The sequence below is a fragment of the Thalassophryne amazonica genome, chromosome 6 (assembly GCF_902500255.1).
Source record: "Thalassophryne amazonica chromosome 6, fThaAma1.1, whole genome shotgun sequence".
NCBI classification, from domain to species: domain Eukaryota; kingdom Metazoa; phylum Chordata; class Actinopteri; order Batrachoidiformes; family Batrachoididae; genus Thalassophryne; species Thalassophryne amazonica.
The window spans coordinates 37,904,527-37,925,844 of record NC_047108.1 but is presented as its reverse complement, the minus strand read 5'-3'; the positions used below and the strand labels follow the sequence as shown (position 1 = coordinate 37,925,844).

General features: G+C 37.5%; 1 protein-coding gene across 2 annotated transcripts in view; it reads left to right on the top strand.

The window, feature by feature from the left end:
- mtor (mechanistic target of rapamycin kinase) overlaps positions 1-21,318 on the top strand; it is a 427,661-nt gene that overhangs the window by 35,384 nt on the left and 370,959 nt on the right. The window contains exons 16-18 of one of the 2 annotated variants that reach the window (XM_034171997.1): positions 262-354; positions 4,164-4,298; positions 5,363-5,492. In XM_034171997.1, the coding sequence (XP_034027888.1) occupies positions 262-354; positions 4,164-4,298; positions 5,363-5,492 (358 nt within the window). Of the gene's footprint in view, positions 1-246; positions 355-4,163; positions 4,299-5,362; positions 5,493-21,318 lie in introns of both variants that reach the window. The other variant, XM_034171996.1, reaches the window with a different exon arrangement.

Below are 21,318 nucleotides of genomic sequence, written 5' to 3'. Positions count from 1 at the left end.
GCCTGGAGAGGCATTAAATCTATGGCCTCAGTCACTAATGTCCATCCATCCATCCATCCATCCATTTTGGTAAGATTTAGATGTAATGGACAACTTGAATCATTATCAGAGCTTGAAAACCTAAAACATTTTGATGCAAATTTTAATGTGGAACTCAAAAAATCAAGTATTCAACCATGAAATGTTTTCATTGACATAAAATAGATTTTTGATGATGAGAAATTTCAGTTTTGATTACTTCTTCAGTGTCTTCTTTGTCAGGTGAGCGGCCTTGAGATGAGAAAGTGGATGGATGAGCTTTTCCCAATCATCATGGACATGCTGCAGGACTCCTCTTCACTGGCCAAGCGACAGGTATATAAAAATACCTTGTATCTGCTCAAAATTCTTAAAAATAGTAATTCCACTACAATGTATGCCGTAAAACAAATGTCATTAGTATAATCCAACTGACTATCATTCTGAGGAACATTTGATATTACTTGGTAAGCATTCTGAGAGTATTGTTCAGGTATTTGTAACCCCAATTCCAATGAAGTTGGGACGTTGTGTAAAATATAAATAAAACGGAATACAATGATTTGCAAATCCTCGTCAACCTATAGTCAATTCAATACACCACAAAGACAAGATATTTAATGTTCAGACTGATAAACTTTATTGTTTTTGTGCAGATATTTGCTCATTTTGAAATGGATGCCTGCAACACGTTTCAAAAAAAGCTGGGACAGTGGTATGTTTACCATTGTGTTACATCAGCTTTCCTTCTAACAACACTCAATAAGTGTTTGGGAACTGAGGACACTAATTGCTGAAGCTTTGTAGGTGGATTTCTTTCCCATTCTTGCTTGATGTACGACTTCAGTTGTTCAACAGTCTGGGGTCTCGTATTTTGCGCTTCATAATGCACCACCCATTTTCAATGGGCGACAGGTCTGGACTGCAGGCAGGCCAGTTTAGTACTTGCACTCTTTTACTACGAAGCCACTCTGTTGTAACACGTGAAAAATGTGGCTTGACATTGTCTTGCTGAAATAAGCAGGGATGTCCCTGAAAAAGGCGTTGTTTGGATGGCAGCATGTGTTGCTCCAAAACCTGGATGTACCTTTCAGCATTGATGGTGCCATCACAGATGTGTAAGTTGCCATGCCATGGGCACTAACACACCCCATGGCTTTTGAACTTTGCGCTGGTAACAATCTGGATGGTCTTTTTCCTCTTTGTCCAGAGGACATGATGTCCATGATTTCCAAAAACAATTTGAAATCTGGACTCATCAGTCGACAGCACACTTTTCCGCTTTGCGTCTATTTCAAATGAGCTCAGGCCCAGAGAAGGCGGCAGCCTTTCTGGATGTTGTTGATGGGTTTCGCTTTGCATTGTAGAGTTTTAACTTGCACTTGTAGATGTAGCGACGAACTGTGTTAACTGACAATGGGTTTCTGAAGTGTTCCTGAGCCCATGTGGTAAGATCCTCTACACAATGATGTCGGTTTTTAATGCAGTGCCGCCTGAGGGATCGAAGGTCACGGGCATTCAGTGTTGGTTTTCAGCCTTGCCGCGTACGTGTAGAAAGTTCTCCAGATTCTCTGAATCGTCTGATTATATTATGGACTGTAGATGATGGAATCCCTAAATTCCTTGCAGTTGAACGTTGAGAAACATTGTTCTTAAACTGTTGGACTATTTTTTTCACGCAGTTCACAAAGTGGTGATCCTCACCACATCTTTCCTTGTGAACGGCCGAGCCTTTTGCGGATGCTCCTTTTATACTCAGTCATGACACTCACAAGTTTCCAATTAACCCGTTCACCTGTGGAATGTTCCAAACAGGTGTTCTTTGAGCATTCATCAACTTTCCCAGTCTTTTGTTGAACCTGTCCCAGCTTTGATTTGCAAATCATTGTATTGTGTTTTTAATTTACATTTCACACAACATCCCAACTTCATTGGAATTGGGGTTGTATATGTGTGTATTAACTCTATTAATCGTGACTTTTTATTACATCCACAAAGGACAGAATAAAATCATCGGCATTTACCTGTCTGTCTGTCTGTTAGGAGGATCACATCAAAACTACTGCACAGATTTTGATTAAATTTTCACCACAAATGCATATTAGGCCATGGAAGAACCCATTAAATTTTGGAGGTGTTCCATATCTGGATTCTGGATCGAGTTTTACTTTATAGACTTTGAAGCATTACGTCAAAACTACTTCACAGATTCTCACCAAATTGGATTTTGGATCAAGATTTCTCTTTATATAGGCTTTGAAGGATTATGTCAAAACTACTTCATGGATTCTCACCAAATTTTTACCATAGATAGATATTATAGAATTTTGGAGGTGATCCAGATCCTGATTCTGGATCAAGATTTCACTTTATATAGGCTTTGAAGGATTACATCAAAACTACTTCACGGGCTCTGACCAGATTTGCACCACAGATAAATATTATACAAATAATGAATGTTTGAGTTCAGTGGTATGAATATTTCATGAGGTGAAAGCTGGAACATACCATTCAAAGAGATGAAGCAGAGTTGAATGGTATGTTCCATCTTTCACCGAATTAAATATTCGTTCCATTGAAAGAATGTAAAAACATTCATTATTTGTTCATAACGGCTAAAATAGATTCTTGGCATTTGATATTTTATCAATTTCTAAACAACAGAAAAGGGACTTACATTTTGGTGTTCCACTGCTGCTAAAGTCCAATGCAAACTTTAAATAGGAGTCCAAATTGTGACATGTAGTCCGGTGATGCTGTGCACTGACTTCGTTCTTCCAAAAAAAAGAAAAAAAAAAAAAAGATTGTGTAATTCCTCAGTCCAGCAAAAAATCTGGTCAGCTTTTCATCTTTTCATGCCTCCAGATGGCTTACAGCGGAGTGGATTTTTTTGTGTGTGTTAAAAGAACTAGCACTGTCATTTAGCTCTTTCAAATTGTCCGTCAGCAACACAGACTCTGCCATGTTTGTTTTAAAACTAAGCACTGTCCCGCTAGTGTCCCGCGGTGTGAACATGTGCGCACACACACACACACGCTCACACTAGCGGGACGGCGCTGGTGGTGGTGGAAGCGTGCTCTTCTTTTTCTTTTGGCTGCTCCTGTTCAGGATCACCACAGCAGAAGCGTGCAGTGGTACCAAATGGTTGTTTAATATTGCATGGAAGACTCCACTGAATTTTGGAGGTGATCCGGATCCGGATTGGTGGACATCAGTAATCTCTGATTACTGTTGTTGTTCTTGTTTTGCAGTTTTTGCAATTTCTTGCTTTTTATCTAGCTATTGAGTCTGTAATAAAGTTTAAAGAAAGTTAAGGAGAGAAGCTCTTTTGATCCCAATGCTCCCAATGCCTGTGTACTGAAAAGGATTTTCACAGATGCAAATGAAGTTAAAAATATCTTTGTGATCCGTGAGGTTGCATAATACAGTCTGCTCTAATCCACGGATGTCCTCAAATGTTGCAAATATCCCTGTTCCAGACTTATTCAAATGTTTTGAAAAGCGCCAAGTCTGTTTTGATGGATGGCGCATGTGGTATAGTTTGGACCCCCCAGTCACTTTTACCATGATCCTTTCTTCTCCCTGTTGTAGCCTTTTCTCTCCATTGTGCTCGTTTCAGCTTACTTTCACAAATGTTGCTTAGCAGTGTTATTGTCTTCTCGTGTGTGAGTTTGACAAGTGTTTCAGCCCCCCCCTAAATGGCTTTCATGTTCCTGTGGTGGAGAGAGACCTTTAGTTGTGTAACATTTTGTTGCACTTGTTCAACTGTCCCTTTGTCTTGTTTGAGTTTAAATGACAAGATCACTGAGGTGTATTCCAGCTGCAGCTGTGTAATACTTACACATGTATGCAGGTGCAACAAGGAGATGGAAATGCTGTTTATTTTGTTAACAGGGACAAGGGTAATTTAAACAGTTCCCTTTGTTATTGCTGAACAAGAAACACTTAAACTTTCGTGTTCGATATATAAAAGTAATGTAAAAGCTATTATCCATGCATGGAAAGCCATACAACAGAATTGAAATGTGGTAATTTATTTTATTTTAGCATTGCTTTGAAGGATTTTTTTTTTGTTTGTAAAAATGCAGTTTTGCTTTGCACCTGCAATGTTATTAATTGAGAATCTGCTACTGATTTTCCACCAGGTGGCACTATGGACATTGGGCCAGCAGGTGGCTAGTACAGGCTATGTGGTAGAGCCGTACCGCAAGTACCCATCCCTGCTGGAGGTGTTGCTAAACTTCCTCAAGACGGAGCAAAACCAGGGCATCAGGAGAGAGGTATACACAATGACATCAGTCTATGAAAAAGTGCTTTGCCCACTTACCTGCACATTGTAAAAAGTGTAATGTCACAAGCTCTTGTTGTTGTTGTTCTTTATACTTATAACTATTTATACTGTTTTTGTTTATATTTTATCTGTTTGCGCTGACAAAGGAGAAGCTCTCTCTCCAGTCTCATTATACATTTTGTATAATGACAATAAAGGGCATTCTGTTCGGTTCTCAACTCCATAACATTCATACATTTATTATAAAAAAATATTTATTCATTATTTATAAAATAGGTTGCTGACATTTTTCACAGGTGGGTAATAAACTATGCAAAGTTTTTATGATGAGTTGGAATGGCATGTGAGTCCAGGATGTTTTTAGAACCTTAGACTTCAACTGTGTTGAGAAGAACTCAACCCTTTTTTCCTGTTAAGTAATGTTTTTATGTTAATTTACTGTCTTAATGTATTCATAAATTATTTGTTCTTGTTATCATATGCACACTATTAATATTATCATTATTTTATTATAATGATCAGTGTTGTTATTTTTATTTTATTTTTACTTCTATTTTGTCATTAGATTTTCAGATGGACCACAATAGAAATAAGTGTTTTCACTTTCTTGCTTCATGCATGCATTTGTTCTATAAATGCTTACTGGGGGAGTTTTGGATGAGGTGGTGTTGTCAGCTATGACACTATGTCCTTGTGATATGCTTCCCTGAGCATGATCCAGTGTGCATGTGCCTCAGTGCTGAAGACCCAGTAAGTACAGAAGGTCAAGTTTGCATTCAAGTATAACCTGACTGTGCCTGTCAGAGGGTTGCTTTTAGGAGGTGGAGATGGACAAGTGGCCTTCTTGGTTGTCTGGCACCATTCTTAATCAGTAGTTCAAACAGAAATTCTGTCATGTTTAAAACGATAGACAAATCAAGATCTAGTTGAAAATTTAATTTTCCTCATGATGTTTGTATCCCAGTGAATTGCATACAGGACACTGGAAATGCCTATTACGATAAGAACTGGGGAATAAATAGACTGAGGTGTCTTTTGGTGCATTTCCAACAGGCTATTCGTGTACTGGGTCTGTTGGGAGCTCTGGACCCTTATAAACACAAGGTGAACATTGGCATGATTGATCAATCACGAGATGCATCTGCTGTCAGTCTGTCCGAGTCCAAATCCAATCAGGACTCAGGTAAGTCTCAATATAGCCTTGTTTGTCTTTTTAGTTGTGTTCAGCCCTCTTGGCCAGGGCTAATTTGCAAAACATGCTAATCTTTCCATATTTAATAAACTAAAGTTAAAACAAAAAAATACACACACACACAGTCCAAAAAATAGGTGTCACATTAACATGATCAGTTTGAATGAAATAAGGATATGAATTAAGAAATTTGTATTCTCAGGACGTGACGTTAACAGTGGATAATATATTTTTCACTGTCCTGCGGGGGATACTCAGAAAGTCATGTGCTTACTCAAATTAATACAGGTACGTTCTTGTATCAGCTCAGTTGATACTCTTCATTTCATATGCTTCATTGATGCAAATGAAGGAAATCCTTGTCAATCAACTCAGTCAAGTCAGTGACATGCCATTTCATCACATCATTCCATGAACTTTTACTTTTTGCTACACCTTGTAAAAGTAGCAATATAAGTACATTTTTGAATTTACATTTACATTTTGAATGAAATTGTGAATATCATTAAAATAATATCCCATTTATAAGGGCATTTTATGCCCTTATGTGTGTGGTGTGTGGTTTTATTTTTTAAATACGTCCATCTCCTTGTTGATTTCAGGCATTTTTCAGCACCTTTTACAGGCTAGCAATGGTAGCGGAGTGATAAAGTTTCTGGCTGGCAATCAGAGCTTTTATAAAATGCAGGTTTGAATCCCCTGGGTAGCATGTATTATTAGTTTGTTTTTTTTTTTTTTCTTCTTCTTCACAGCAGCTGCGTGATGTGGTTACACATGCTCCAGCTGCTCGCATTGTGTTCCTGCTGCGATGGTTTCTTGCACGACACCGTCACGAGCATGAAACCGTCGCAACAGGATCGTTCACGCCTGCCTGTCGGCTCGATGTTTTTTCGTGGTTCGCCCATACGAGCTTTTCTGCCGTGATTCGCCCTGATTTGTACTTATTTGTACTATGTGTGAAGGGCCCTAAACCATGCATTAAACTTTTGTTTTTTTTGCCGTATTTACTTGTCAAACACTGGTGCACTGTATTTTTGCCCTGTGTATAGTCATTTCAGTTTTATTTTTATAGCTCCAGATCACAGAATATTCCACTGGGCTTTACATAGTCCACTTAGGGTTCGCACAGTTACTTAAAAAGTTTTAAAACGTGTTGAATATGTTAACCTAAAAATAAGGCTTTAATTGGTATTTAAATGTCTTGAATCAGTCTTTCAAATGTCTTAAAAATGCCAGACATGGGAAGTAAGACTTTATTCTTATTTTCTTCTGATATTGCAATTAAGAATCTCAAAAATAAATGTCTGTCTGTCTACACACAGTGGGTAAAATAAGTATTGAACACATCACCATTTTTCTCAGTAAATATATTTCTAAAGGTGCTGTTGACATGAAATTTTCACCAGACGTCTGTAACAACCCAAGTAATCCACACATACAGAGAAATCAAACCATAGATGTCCATAAATTACATTATGTGTAATAATGTAAAGTGACAGGGAAAACATTTTGAACTCTCTTACTGAAATTTATTTAATACTTTTTACAAAAGCCTTTGTTGGTAATGACAGCTTCAAGACATCTCCTGTATGGAGAAGCTAGTCACATGCATTGCTCAGGTGTGATTTTGGCCCATTCTTCCACACAAACATTCCTCAAATTTTGAAGGTTCCGTGGACCTCTTCTATGAACTCTGATCTTTAGTTCTTTCCATAGATTCTCTGTTGGATTCAAGTCACGTGATTGTCTGGGCCATTCTACCAGTTTTATTTTCATTCTCTGAAACCAACTGAGAGTTTCCTTGGCTGCAGGGATTGAAGTTCTCCATTGCTACAACTGATTTCCGTGAATTGGGTTGCCAAAAGGCAGGTTTTGTGCTGATGCCATGCTGATGCAAGATCAAGGCTGGACGCAAGATATAAAATTTACCTCATTCAAAATGTTCAAAATCGACTTTTAGAATAACATCTCTGTTTTGTTTTTCCTCCTGTGTCCCTGTGTCTGTTCTGCTGTATCCTGTCTGCACTCTGCAGGACGGGGAGGGGGCAGTGTGTTTGAGTGACTTACAGCACAAGCAAAGAGCAGAGTTTTACAAACATATTTTTAAACTTTTTTTCAAAGTCTGCGCTGAGTGTCTCTGTGACTGCCCTTGCTGTGGTTAAACTAAAAACACAGCTGCAGAATTTGTGACACATTAACGCTTTTTCCCCCAAAATATGACTAAAATCACATTCTAAGGATGACATAATGTAAAATACGCTCATAAAACCTTCCTACCTCTCAATGAGGTTGCTCTTTCCAGATAAATACATACGTGCCTTCCACAGCATTCCTTGATTAAAGGTCCATTTTTGAAGATGTTTTTCCTACTACTACTACTAATAATAATAATAATAATGGTGATGATGATTTTAATGAGTATTTCTCTGGGCCTAAGTTTCACTATAGTTCTGGACTCACTTGAATTGATGAGCCATATTAAAACAAGATCAATTAATTGAACTTTTCTACATAACTAAAGTGGGATGTGAAGCAATACCTTGTTTTAATATGTCTGAGTGTGATTAGGTTAGTTAGGATGAGGGAAGCCAAAAATATGAAAATGATTACGGCTCTTGTGGTTAGTAATCTTATCAAACAAACACACAGGTTGTGATTTCAATTTTGGTTAAATACAAAGAAAAGGTGAATTTTGCAAAAGAAAATACAAATGTAACACACATTAAGCAGTACAACTAAATTGGGATGATCAGGATGAAAAAATAGTCATAGAAAAACCCCACAATGCATCCTTGGACATCAAAATCCTGAAATTTTCTGAGGCTTTGAGCTCCCCCTAGATCCCTGCCACTTATGGTTAGGGTTGGGTATCGAGAACCGGTTCTTTTCGAGAACTGTTAAGAAATGATTCGATCCACCGACATCAATAGCCTTTTTGCTTAACGATTCCCTTATCGGTCCTTCAGAGCGGCCGTTGTTTTTGACCCTGCAGTGGGTCTGTAATCAACCACTTCTGTAACAGCCTCGCTTTGAAGTTTGAACCAACGAAGCACTGCTCTGATCCGCTGCTTCATTGATTCTTTGCTTTGCTGCTTTTTAGAAGCAGCAAGTCCACTTCTTAACCCCTCTCAAAGCAATTTAAAGATGTCAATCGTGAGTCACTTTTGTGCGGATTAAACTCACAAACTGGGACTCTTGTCTTGTTGCAGGCAAGAGTTAGAGTCTGGTCGGAATTAATAACTTCAAAGCTAATCACAGTTTTAAATCAAATACACCTCTTTCCAAACATTATAAAACAAACAATAAACTACAATCGACCAAACTGTTTTTTTCCCTCCCAAAATGAGACGTCTTGTGTTCTTTATGTATTATATTGATGTTGACGTGAAGCCGGCTGAGCTCAGCTCAGAGGTATGGAGTGACATTCATGCCATTAATGTCTGGAAGGAAATGCTTTTGACAAAAACTACAGATTTTGTTTATTTCTATTTATGTGCAGAGATCAAGGATCCAGTGACCAATTTCATATTTATTTACTTTAAGACTCAATAAAATGTTGTTGACATAGAAAACCTGTAAAGCCTACTTTTAGTACACAGAAAATTCACAAGAGGCATTGATAAGGGGATTGATAAGCGGAATCGATAATGGCATCAATATTGATAAAATCTTATCAATCCCCATCCCTACTTATGATCATGGTAAAATGGTCAATGAACTGCATTTATATAGCGCTTTTTCCATCTGCATCAGACGCTCAAAGCACTTTACAATGCCTCACATTCACTGCGATGTCAGGGTGCTGCCATGCAAGGTACTCAATACACACCGGGAGCAACTAGGGCATTAAGAACCTTGCCCAAGGGCCATTAGTGATTTTCCAGTCAGGCTGGGATTTGAACCAAGGATCCTCTGGTCTCAAACGCAGTGGTTATCGGTAGCATTTACATACCTTGCACTTAATTTGAAAATGTTTGTTGAACCTCAGTGATATGGAACAGCCCCACCTACAAAAAAAATTCTGTACCCACCACTGGCTTCAGTTTTAAATCTGTGTAGAATTTTTTTTTAACCATTAAGACATGAAGACCACTTTGACATCTTTTTACTGTGATTATGAACCAAAAATACATTTGAATACATTAATAGCAAATATTCAGAAAGCAGCTGTGGAAAGTGAAAAGAAATGTACTTTGTTTGTTTCAGTTTTAAAATTAGCAAACTATTACAAATTACATTTTGTATTTAAAAAAAATCCTGTTTGGAGATACTTGTAAATGTCAACACAATCAAGTTTAGCCACCAGAAACAAAACAATTTTGATACCTGAAGTAAACCAGAACCTGTGCCATTGATCAAATTTGATCTTGGTTGTAAAATATAACCGTTCCGTGTGTTTCATAGTGATATGGCACTTTTTGATTGATTTGATTTGATTGGTACAATATTTCAATGTGGAAACATGAGCCTAAATCTGAAAGAGTGAGATGTCCATATGTTTAAACATGTGCATGGAGAATCACAGCACTTAGTTACAGGTTATTTCTGTGGAAACACCTCTTAGAAAAACACATTTACTGTCCTGCAGCAGAAGCACTTTGGTCAGAGTATGATTGCTCTTAAGAGGAACTGATTTCATCTTCAGTTATTTGAAATGCAGAATCTGGTTCCCATAAATCTTTGAGATCTTGTCTGGCCAAAAGCACTTATGATTATGTTTTATGGCTTGGCTTTCTTACAGTGCATCTCATAAATTTAGAGCTCATTAGAAATGGAGCGCTGTGAATTTATGTCTACACACTCAAGACAACACAGTTTTTTTCATTTTTTCTTTTTTTTTCAATGTGTAAGAGCCTCTCACATTCTAGATCTGTTATTTAATATGTGTCTGATCTCTACCTAACAAAGGTTTATCCAGAATAAGGCTGTGCCAGTTTGCAGGGAAATGTCATTTCCACAGCTGCTGCAGGATATTTTAAGTTGTAGGGATTTAATTTATGGTGACCTACTTTGAATAAATGTCTTAAAATTTTATAGACTATTCAAATAGTTGACTTTTCTATTTAATAGAAATCTGTTGATGAAGCAAATTTAAGACCTGAAAATATTTAAGGTGTTTATACACTGCACTTCATGTAAACATTTCACCTTTTTTTTTTTTTTTTTTTTGGTTATGCTTCTAAATGTCAGTGAATCATTTCATATCTATTTTCAAACTAAATATAGATCTAAAATTGCAGGATTTACTTTTTTGGACCAACCTTTACAATCTTTTAATTTTTTTTAAACCAGTGTACATGTCAGTGCTAATGTAGATGTAGCTTACTACGTAGATACATACAGACTCAATTTTTGTTGCCTAATAAACCATAAATGAGCCTTATGCTCCATTACCTTAGAGCTGCTACAAGGTGGTTGATTCTAGTAACATGTTTCTGAAATGTGGTCAAAGGCATTGGTACTACCCACAATCTTACACTTCATTCATTGGATCCCAAAAAACAAAATGAAACAAACAAAAACATGCAAATCAGAATGGGACAGATTTATAAAGCTTTATGCTGGTGCCATGTTTTTAATTTTACCTTTTAAAATGTTCATTTCATGTTGTTATTGCTCTGCGATGGCCTCAGTATTTGTATGTTTCTCTGACACACAATTGTAAAAATGTCAAATAAAACAAATTAACTCGCAGGATAATTTAATACAGTTTTGTCTCATGTTCTGCTTTTTATCATCTATGTTTTCACCTCATCCAGACATTGGTCTCTAAATGATGAAACATGACATCCATAAACTAAAAGAAACCCACCAGAGAGATGGCAACAACGTTAAGTTTAATCAATTCAGTTGTTGCTACATTCTTACTTGTTAAGCTCAGAATACATAAAACTCTAGAAGACTATTAATAACAAGTATAATGCAAGACAGAAGAATTATTTCTGTGATGAAGAAAAAAAAACAAACCTAACAAACTTGACATTATTTGGGCAAATCAAGAACACTTTCCGAGAGGTCAGTAGTAGTCACATATATGTGAAAGTCATGAATGAAATGGTCCCACATTAAGCATAGTCACAAGATGTAAACCTCAAAAATAGGGTGGCTGGGTTACAGTTTAGCTAAATAAATATATCCCATATCTTCTGGAGCATAAGTCGAATCTGTCAATTTATATATATATATATATATATATATATATATATATATATATATATATATATATATTCAACAAAAATATAAACGCAACACTTTTGGTTTTGCTCCCATTTTGTATGAGATTAACTAAACGATCTAAAACTTTTTCCACATACACAATATCACCATTTCCCTCAAATACTGTGCACAAACCAGTCTAAATCTGTGATAGTGAGCACTTCTCCTTTGCTGAGATAATCCATCCCACCTCACAGGTGTGCCATACCAAGATGCTGATTAGACACCATGATTAGTGCACAGGTGTGCCTTAGACTGCCAACAATAAAAGGCCACTCTGAAAGGTGCAGTTTTGTTTTATTGGGGGGGATACCAGTCAGTATCTGGTGTGACCACCATTTGCCTCATGCAGTGCAACACATCTCCTTCGCATCATCCGTGAAGAGAACACCTCTCCAATGTGCCAAACGGCAGCGAAAGTGAGCATTTGCCCACTCAAATTGGTTACGACGACGAACTGGAGTCAGGTCGAGACCCCGATGAGGACGACGAGCATGCAGATGAGCTTCCCTGAGACAGTTTCTGACAGTTTGTGCAGAAATTCTTTGGTTATGCAAACCGATTGTTCCAGCAGCTGTCCGAGTGGCTGGTCTCAGACGATCTTGGAGGTGAACATGCTGGATGTGGAGGTCCTGGGCTGGTGTGGTTACACGTGGTCTGCGGTTGTGAGGCTGGTTGGATGTACTGCCAAATTCTCTGAAACGCCTTTGGAGACGGCTTATGGTAGAGAAATGAACATTCAATACACGAGCAACAGTTCTGGTTGACATTCCTGCTGTCAGCATGCCAATTGCACGCTCCTTCAAATCTTGCGCCATCTGTGGCATTGTGCTGTGTGATTAAAACTGCACCTTTCAGAGTGGCCTTTTATTATGGACAGTCTAAGGCACACCTGTGCACTAATCATGGTGTCTAATCAGCATCTTGATATGGCACACCTGTGAGGTGGGATGGATTAGCTCAGCAAAGGAGAAGTGCTCACTATCACAGATTTAGACTGGTTTGTGAACAATATTTGAAAGAAATGGTGATATTGTATATGTGGAAAAAGTTTTAGATCTTTGAGTTCATCTCATACAAAATGGGAGCAAAACCAAAAGTGTTGCGTTTATATTTTTGTATATACACGAGGTCTATTAGAAAAGCATCCTACCTTTTTATTTTTTTCAAAAAAACGTGCGATTACATCAGCCAACCTTGAACCCTCGTGCGCATGCGTGAGTTTTTTCACACCTGTCGGTTACGTCATTCGCCTGTGGGCAGGCTTTGAGTGAGGAGTGGTCCACTCCTCCCGTCGGAATTCCTTTGTCTGAGAAGTTGCTGAGACTGGCGCTTTGCTTGATCAAAATTTTTTCAGAACCTGTGAGGCACATCGAAGTGGACACCATTCGAGAAATTCAGCTGGTTTTCTGTGAAAATTTTAACGGCTGATGAGAGATTATGGAGTTTTACTGTCGCTTTAAGGACTTCCCACGGAGCGGGACGTCGCGCAGCACTCCGAGGCGCCGTCGTCAGCCTGTTTCGAGCTGAAAACCTCCCAATTTAAGCATCTGTTAACCCAGGACTTCGTGAGAGAACAGAGAACTTTCAGAAGAGGTCGGGATCAGCAGTTTATCCGGACATTCCACTGTTAAAGGAGATTTTGTAATGAAAGACGTGCGGACGGATTGGTGTGTTGGCAGACAGCCGGCGCGGCGCGCCGCCACAGGGAAAACACCTCCATTAGAAGCCTTAAGGACAAGTTGGAACATGTCCAGCTGTTAAACAATTTCTCAGATACTCACTCAACTGAAAGTCATCAAAAGCTGCCTGGTTTTTACAAATGGTTATCAACACGGAGGTGTTTTTCCTGTGGCGGTGCGCCGCGCCGGCTGCCTGCTGACGCGCCAATCCGTCCGCATGTCTTTCATTACAAAATCTCCTTTAACAGTAGAATGTCCGGATGAACTGCTGATCCCGACTTCTTCTGAAAGTTCTCTGTTCACTCACGATGTCCTGGGTCAACAGAGGCTTAAATTTGGAGGTTTTTAGCTCGAAACAGGCTGACGACGGTGCCTTGGAGCACTGCGCGACGTCCCGCTCCGTGGGAAGTCCTTAAAGCGACAGTAACACTCCATAATCTCTCATCAACCGTTAAAATTTTCACCGAAAACCAGCTGAATTTCTCGAATGGTGTCCACTTCGATGTGCCTCACAGGTTCTGAAAAAATTTTGATCAAGCAAAGCACCAGTCTCTCAGGAAGTTCCCAGACAAAAGAAATCCGACGAGAGGGGTGGACCACTCAAAACCTGCCCACAGGTGAATGACGCAACCGACAGGTGTGAAAAAACTCACGCATGCGCACGAGGGTTCAAGGTTGGCTGACGTAATCGCACGTGATTCAAATCCATATAGTTTTTGAAAAAAAAAAAAAAAGTCAGATACTTTTCTAATAGACCTCGTGTGTGTGTATGTATATATATATATATATATATATGTGTATATGTGTATATATGTATATGTGTATATGTATGTATGTATATGTATGTATATGTATGTATATGTATGTATATGTATGTATATGTATATGTGTGTATATGTATATGTGTGTATATGTATATGTATATATATGTATATGTATGTATATGTATGTATATGTATATGTGTGTATATGTATATGTGTGTATATGTGTATGTATATATATGTATATGTATGTATATGTGTGTATGTATATATATGTATATGTATGTATATGTGTGTATGTATATATATGTATATGTATGTATATGTGTGTATGTATATATATGTATATGTGTATATATGTATATGTGTGTATATGTATGTATGTGTATATGTGTATATATGTATATGTGTATGTATATGTATGTATGTGTATATGTGTATATATGTATGTATGTGTATATGTGTATATGTATGTATGTGTATATGTGTATGTATGTATGTATATATGTGTATATGTGTATGTATATATGTGTATATATGTATATGTATATACGTATATGTCTATGTATATATGTGTATATGTGTATGTATATATGTGTATATGTGTATGTATATACGTATATGTCTATGTATATATGTGTATATGTGTATGTATATATGTGTATATGTGTATGTATATGTGTATGTATATGTGTGTATATATATATGTATATATGTGTATGTGTGTATATGTATATGTATATATGTGTATGTGTGTATATGTATATGTATATGTGTATGTGTGTATATGTATATGTATATATGTGTATGTGTGTATATGTATATGTATATGTGTGTATATGTATGTATATGTATATGTGTGTATATGTGTGTATATGTATATGTGTGTATATGTGTGTATGTGTATATGTGTGTATATGTGTGTATGTGTATATGTGTGTATATGTGTGTGTATATGTGTGTATATGTGTGTGTATATGTGTGTATATGTGTGTGTATATGTGTGTATATGTGTATATATGTGTGTATATATATATGTATATGTGTATATATGTGTGTATATATATATGTATATGTGTATATATGTGTGTGTGTATATGTGTATATGTGTGTATATGTGTGTGTGTATATGTGTATATGTGTGTATATGTGTGTATATATATATGTATATGTGTATATATGTGTGTATGTATATGTGTGTGTGTGTATGTGTGTATATGTGTGTGTGTGTATGTGTGTATATGTGTGTGTGTGTGTGTGTATGTGTGTATATGTGTGTGTGTGTATGTATATGTGTGTATATGTGTGTGTGTGTATGTGTGTATATGTGTGTGTGTGTATGTATATGTGTATATATGTGTGTATATGTGTATATATATGTATACACACACATACAACACTGTTCAAATGTTTTAGGCACATTTATTGCATCATAAAAGCATTAAAAATTCTGAAAAGCTGATAAATATTCATAAATAAATTAAATGTGTGGTCAATGTCAACTTTAATGATAATCAGTATGAAAATTGGGTTCTACTTTTTTTTTTGTATATAAGTTGCACAAGAGTATAAGTTGCAGGACCTCAGAAACTACTTTAAGAAAATCACAACAACCTGAAGTATGTGTAATTGTGTTTTTGCAATCATTTTAATGTTGAATAATCTTTTGCAAGTGTTTGTGTGGTGTTCTACTGGCCAGTCCACGTAAAAATAAATTATTGTTGTTGTTATGGAATAAAATATATACACACATTCCATTTTGTTGGAACTGATTTTGTTTTGACATACAAACCAAAAAGGTTGGGGCATGACACGCTACGTATACTATAACTCTGAGATGCCTAAAACATCTCCACAGTATATGAAAATTCAGTAAGGTATATCTTATATATTATATTCCAATTCTAAGGTGGAACTATGCCAGTATACAAAGTTAAATGTAAATATCTAAAAAGGAAGAGTAAAATAGGAGAGTAGAAAAGAGTAGAGTAGAGCCACTTAGGTGCCTGGTCTTGAGAACCAGGAATGGTAGGTTAAAAAGCTTTTTTATCCCATGGGAACTCTCCCTACCCACCCAAGCAGCTCAAGAAAAAGGTATATATAATATAATAAGTAATAAGACATAAGAAGGATAAGACATCACAGGAGAATATTGTTATCAAACACAAAGGAACCGACTATTTTGTAAGCTACAGTGAACGTTGCTAAGGCCGGCTAGATAAGCTAACATTAGCTGTTAGGTATAACTAATTGTACCCCACTCCTCCAATATTTGCTTAAATATAATAATATTAAAAAGGGGGGAACAAGAAAAAGTAAAGCATGTAGAAATGTATATGGAGACATAAGTACCTATATTTGCAGAAAAGAGAAAAACGGCGGCCGTTTTAATAGACCGTATCGGAGTTCCGCGCGCGCAGGGGTTGATGGGATGCCAGTGTTACAAACAAAACACTGAACTCTGTGTTCAGTGAAACAAACCCGCGCCTCGCGTGCTTCGGCAAAACACTTCAATATCGCTCATGAGCGAGTGCCCTTCAAGGACATTTTGCACCTAAAGTAAGAAGAATAAATGTTTTCTGGTAGGAAATGAAAAAGTGGGCAAGTGGAAAAACTTCAGGCAGGTAAAATGGTCACCAGCCTGCACGAAAACAGGCGCATGAAAAAGCTTAATGTCACTCCCTGTAGTGGAGGAGGGATCAACAAGTACTAAAACAGGTAGAAAAATCATGAAGAAATAAGCTTTATTATCACACACCTGCTTTAGCTCATAGCCAAGTTGAAGTGTTGGGTTTGGGTGCAGTTCTGTCCATTTCCCATCAGTAAAGTGTACACTGCAGACATGAGAATTATCCAGTTCTTTACACTGCCGGACTCCAGCTGCTGCTTTCTGTTCACCAACTTTGTCCATTCTGCTCTCCTGGCTGGCTCAGTTGGGAATGGGAATACCGTATTTTCCGGACTATAAGTTGCACCGGAGTATAAGTCGCACCGGCCGCTTTATCCATTATAAAGAAAAATAAACCATAAATAAGTCGCACTGGACTATAAGTCGCATGGACATACAGGTATGTTAACTTAACATGAAAAGTTCAGAAGATAATATTGTGACGGCTAACGTTTTCGGATGCATATTTCACCAGTCGCAACTTGTAATCTGCAGAGTATGATTTACTTTTTGGTGGCATTTTTTCGGGCCTTCTCCGTTGTCTTGTTAAGTTATCAGTAATGTTGAAATGTTTATTTTTCTATGGTAGTCAGAAGTCGCAGGAACAGTCACACAGCCTTGAGCGCCCTCTTGTGAGCTGCATTTTACCTGCAGTTGTGTACCACACTCTGCTTCCATCTCTCAATAGATTATGTGCTATTCCCACAGTCTTTCACTGCACATATCCTGCCCATCTTGCCTCTACTACCAGTTGAACATCTGCTACTGGTCTGGAAGCTGTGTATCACTGAAGTCCAAGTGTTGAGAGTGAGATAAGCATGAATCGCTGATGTAAACAATGACTAATGCGACAAATTCTGACTAATTGAGAGGTGTAAATGCCATATGTAGGTTTACTCGGTATGTTACTACTCATACAAGGAAATTTTACAATATGAAAGTTAAAATCATCCCGTTTGTATATGTCACACCTTTTTCTGTATTATGAGCTCTTTAATTTGGATTTTTTTGTGCATTGTTGTAGTGTGCTTTTTATATCTATATTATAATAGCCAAGTGGCCTGTGTGTGTGTGTGTGCGCGCGCTTGCGTGTGTATGGTTTTGATCACAGATAAACTGGGGAGAGCTGGCATTTGCCATTTAGTATGCTTATGTATTTTGGGTCAAGGATGAATGCTGCAAAACTGAAAGTTGATAGGACTAAATTTATTTGGAGAAATTACAAATATTAGCTAACAATGGTGAACAGTGGATGTTGTGCTGCAATACACTATGGGAGTACGGGGTTTTGTGGTTTTAAATGTTATTGTGGTTCATTTTAGTTTAAGTGTTGTTAGTGTTATTGATTTATTGTGTTTTTGTAGCTCATTTGGTTTAGTCAGTTTAGTTAAGTGTCCTGTTGCCATTGCCATGAGTGGCAAGTGTAGTGTGTTTGATGTCTTCCACCACTGTCTCTGTGGGTCTGTACAAATAAAAGCACCTGCTTGGGGCAGAATGCAGAAAAGACAAAAAGCTCTGGTTAGGTTTTCATTCTTCCGCGCAGTTCACAACAATATATTAAAAGCGAAGTGGCGTCTGTGTACATTGTACATGTATGCATGTGTGTGTGTGTATAACTTCAATTATGGACAAACTGGGGAGAGCTGCCATTTGCTGTTTGGTGTGCTTATGTATTTTGGGTCAAGGATGAATGCTGCCAAAATGGAACATTGCTAGGACTAATATTTTTGGAGGAACTACGGATATTAGCTAACAACACTGAACAATGGATGTTGATAATTACATTGTGGACTCACACCATTCCCGCAGCAAAGTGGCGTTTATATATGTGTATGTGCGTGATTTTATTTAGTAAGTTCAATGTAATTACATAATATAATTGTAAATACATTACAATACATGGATGACACAAGAAAGTGAAAACACTTATTTCCATTGTGGTCCATTTAAAAAAAAAAAAAAAGACAAAATAGAAGTAATATTCTCACCTTCAATTGTTTATCCGGTGTTGGAGACCGAACGGTCCCCCTTAAAAATTGGTCCACCCTGCCTTCACTGCGCATGCGTCACTTGGGACCACAGCAGCTCATCTGAGATGGGCTCTCTACACCCAAAGCGATCAAAGGGATTAATGTGATTATTAACCATCAGGTGACAAGGTAAAACCTCTTCAATCATTCTAAAGTAAGTTTTAAGCAGAAATGAGGTGATAATCACTGAGTCGTTCCTGACTCTCTGAAATGACGTAGTAGCAGCTGCAGCTGTGTCACTGTGATTGGTCCGCTGTCTTTTATTACAAAATAATGCTGAATTTATGTGGAAATGATTGTTGTACAAAAGCTTCAGATATCTGTCGCTGAGCTAGATGATGACTGGAGTGCAGTTTTAAGCAGAAACAAGGTGTTAATCTGTCAATTGCTGCTGACACTCAGAAATGATGCTGCTGAACTCCGAAATGATGAATGTGCAGTGAAGGCAGGGTGGACCGATTTTTAGGGGAGACCATTCAGTCTGCGACACTGGAACCGGGTCTCTGGTAGAAGTAATAATAAAATAAAATCACAATAATAGTGTGTGTATGATAGCAATAATCTAAACAATTTAGAAATGCATTGTCAGTAAATTGACATTAACAAAATCACGTAATTAACAGGAAATAAAAGGATTGATTTCTTCCTCTAAAAACTGTTGAGGTCTATGGTACTAAAAACATTCTGGACTCGCACGCCATTCCAACTCATTATGCAATGTTTGCATGGTTTATTATCACCCTTGAAAAATGTCAGCTACCTATTTTAGAAACACGACCCAATCTAGAGTCCATGGATCCCCATGGGGAACTCTATAGTTACACTGATTCTATTACTGTTGGTGTTTATTTTGTTTAGTACATTGATTCCTGCGAATGTCTGCACTTCCATGCAGCCGCACACATTTCACGCACAGTTTACAACAGTTTATGATGCGTTAACTCATTGGCACACAAGATTGTGTGCAACTGCATGGATCAAATTCGTGCAAGTGTCAAAGTGCCTTAAGAAGTCAACCATCGACATTTAAAATCTCAAAACCCTGAACTCCCATGGTGCACTGCAGCCCAATGTCCATTGTTTACTGGTTAGCTAAAATTGCTAATTTCCTCCAAAAAATATTTGTCCTATCAACTTTGCATTTTCGCAGCGTTCATCCTTGACCCAAAATACATAAGCATACCAAAGGGCAAATGTCAGCTCTCCCAGGTTTTTGCATGATCGAATCAATTGGTCATTTGTAATTTATTGTTTGTATTATAACTTTTGGAAAGAGGTGTCATTTGATTTAAAATGGTGACTTTCTCTGAAGTTATTAATTCAGACCGAACTCTGCACGGCTCTTTGGAGCTGCACACTTAGTCCCACAAAACAGAGGATATTATTATTATTATTATTATTATTATTATTTCCTTTACCTGATGGACAACTTCGGTTTACGCACGGCTGGTGCTCACGCCAGAGAACCATTGCGTAGAACTCCGGTGTGGAATGTTGGACGTTTCTTGCCTACAACAGGACAAGAGTCCCAGTTCGTGACTTTAATCCACACAAAGCTGACTCACGGTTGACATCTTTAAATGGCTTTGAGAGGAGTTAATGAAGATATTGCAGACCTGCCACTGGAAGTGAAGCAGAGAACCAGTGAACAGGGTTGAAGTCCTGCTTTGATGCTTTAAGCAGACCTGCTGCAGTCTGCAGTCAACGTAGAGAAATGATCATTTCCCGATAAACACCCTCGAAAACAGTGGCCGCTCAGGTGAACCAAACTGAACGACCGATAAGAGAATCCTTAAGCTTTCTGGCTTCTGTCCGTGGTGCATTTAGTGTGCATTGGAAAAAAATCAGTGCAGACAAGCAACAAGCAATGCAACACAATTCAACCTGTCAAATGAATTGATGCACACTGAATGAATCGGTGCACATTTGTATCTACGTACCGATTTGTATTGATTAATCTCCACCTGCCTAATAGACACACATTTACACGCACACAGAGGCCATTTGGCTATTCTGATATAGATAATAATTTTTAACCAGATTTAACTTAGATCAGCAGTATACATTGAGCTAATGTAGATTTGATCTGGATAAACTTTACATTCATTTTAATCCAAGGATAGGCTGGTTTAAAGTGTTTTTAACCACTTTTAATGAGATTTAAAAGTATTAACCTTTATGCATAAATACCTTTGTCAAACTATCAACTCAAAACTTTTATGAAATGAAAAATTGTCTAAATTAAGTTGAAAATATATTTGCAAGTGTCAAGGTGCCTGAAAAAGTGTTTTTGAGTGGTAATCGAAGTCCCATTTGAATCTTTGTAGAATACTTTTGGTTCTCAAACACTGATGATTTGTGAGTAGAACAGAAATTTGAATGGTAAAAGTAGTTTTGTATAATTATATAAACTGTCTCGCCTCTTACTCCTGCACATTAAGTATGATAAATGCTGATTG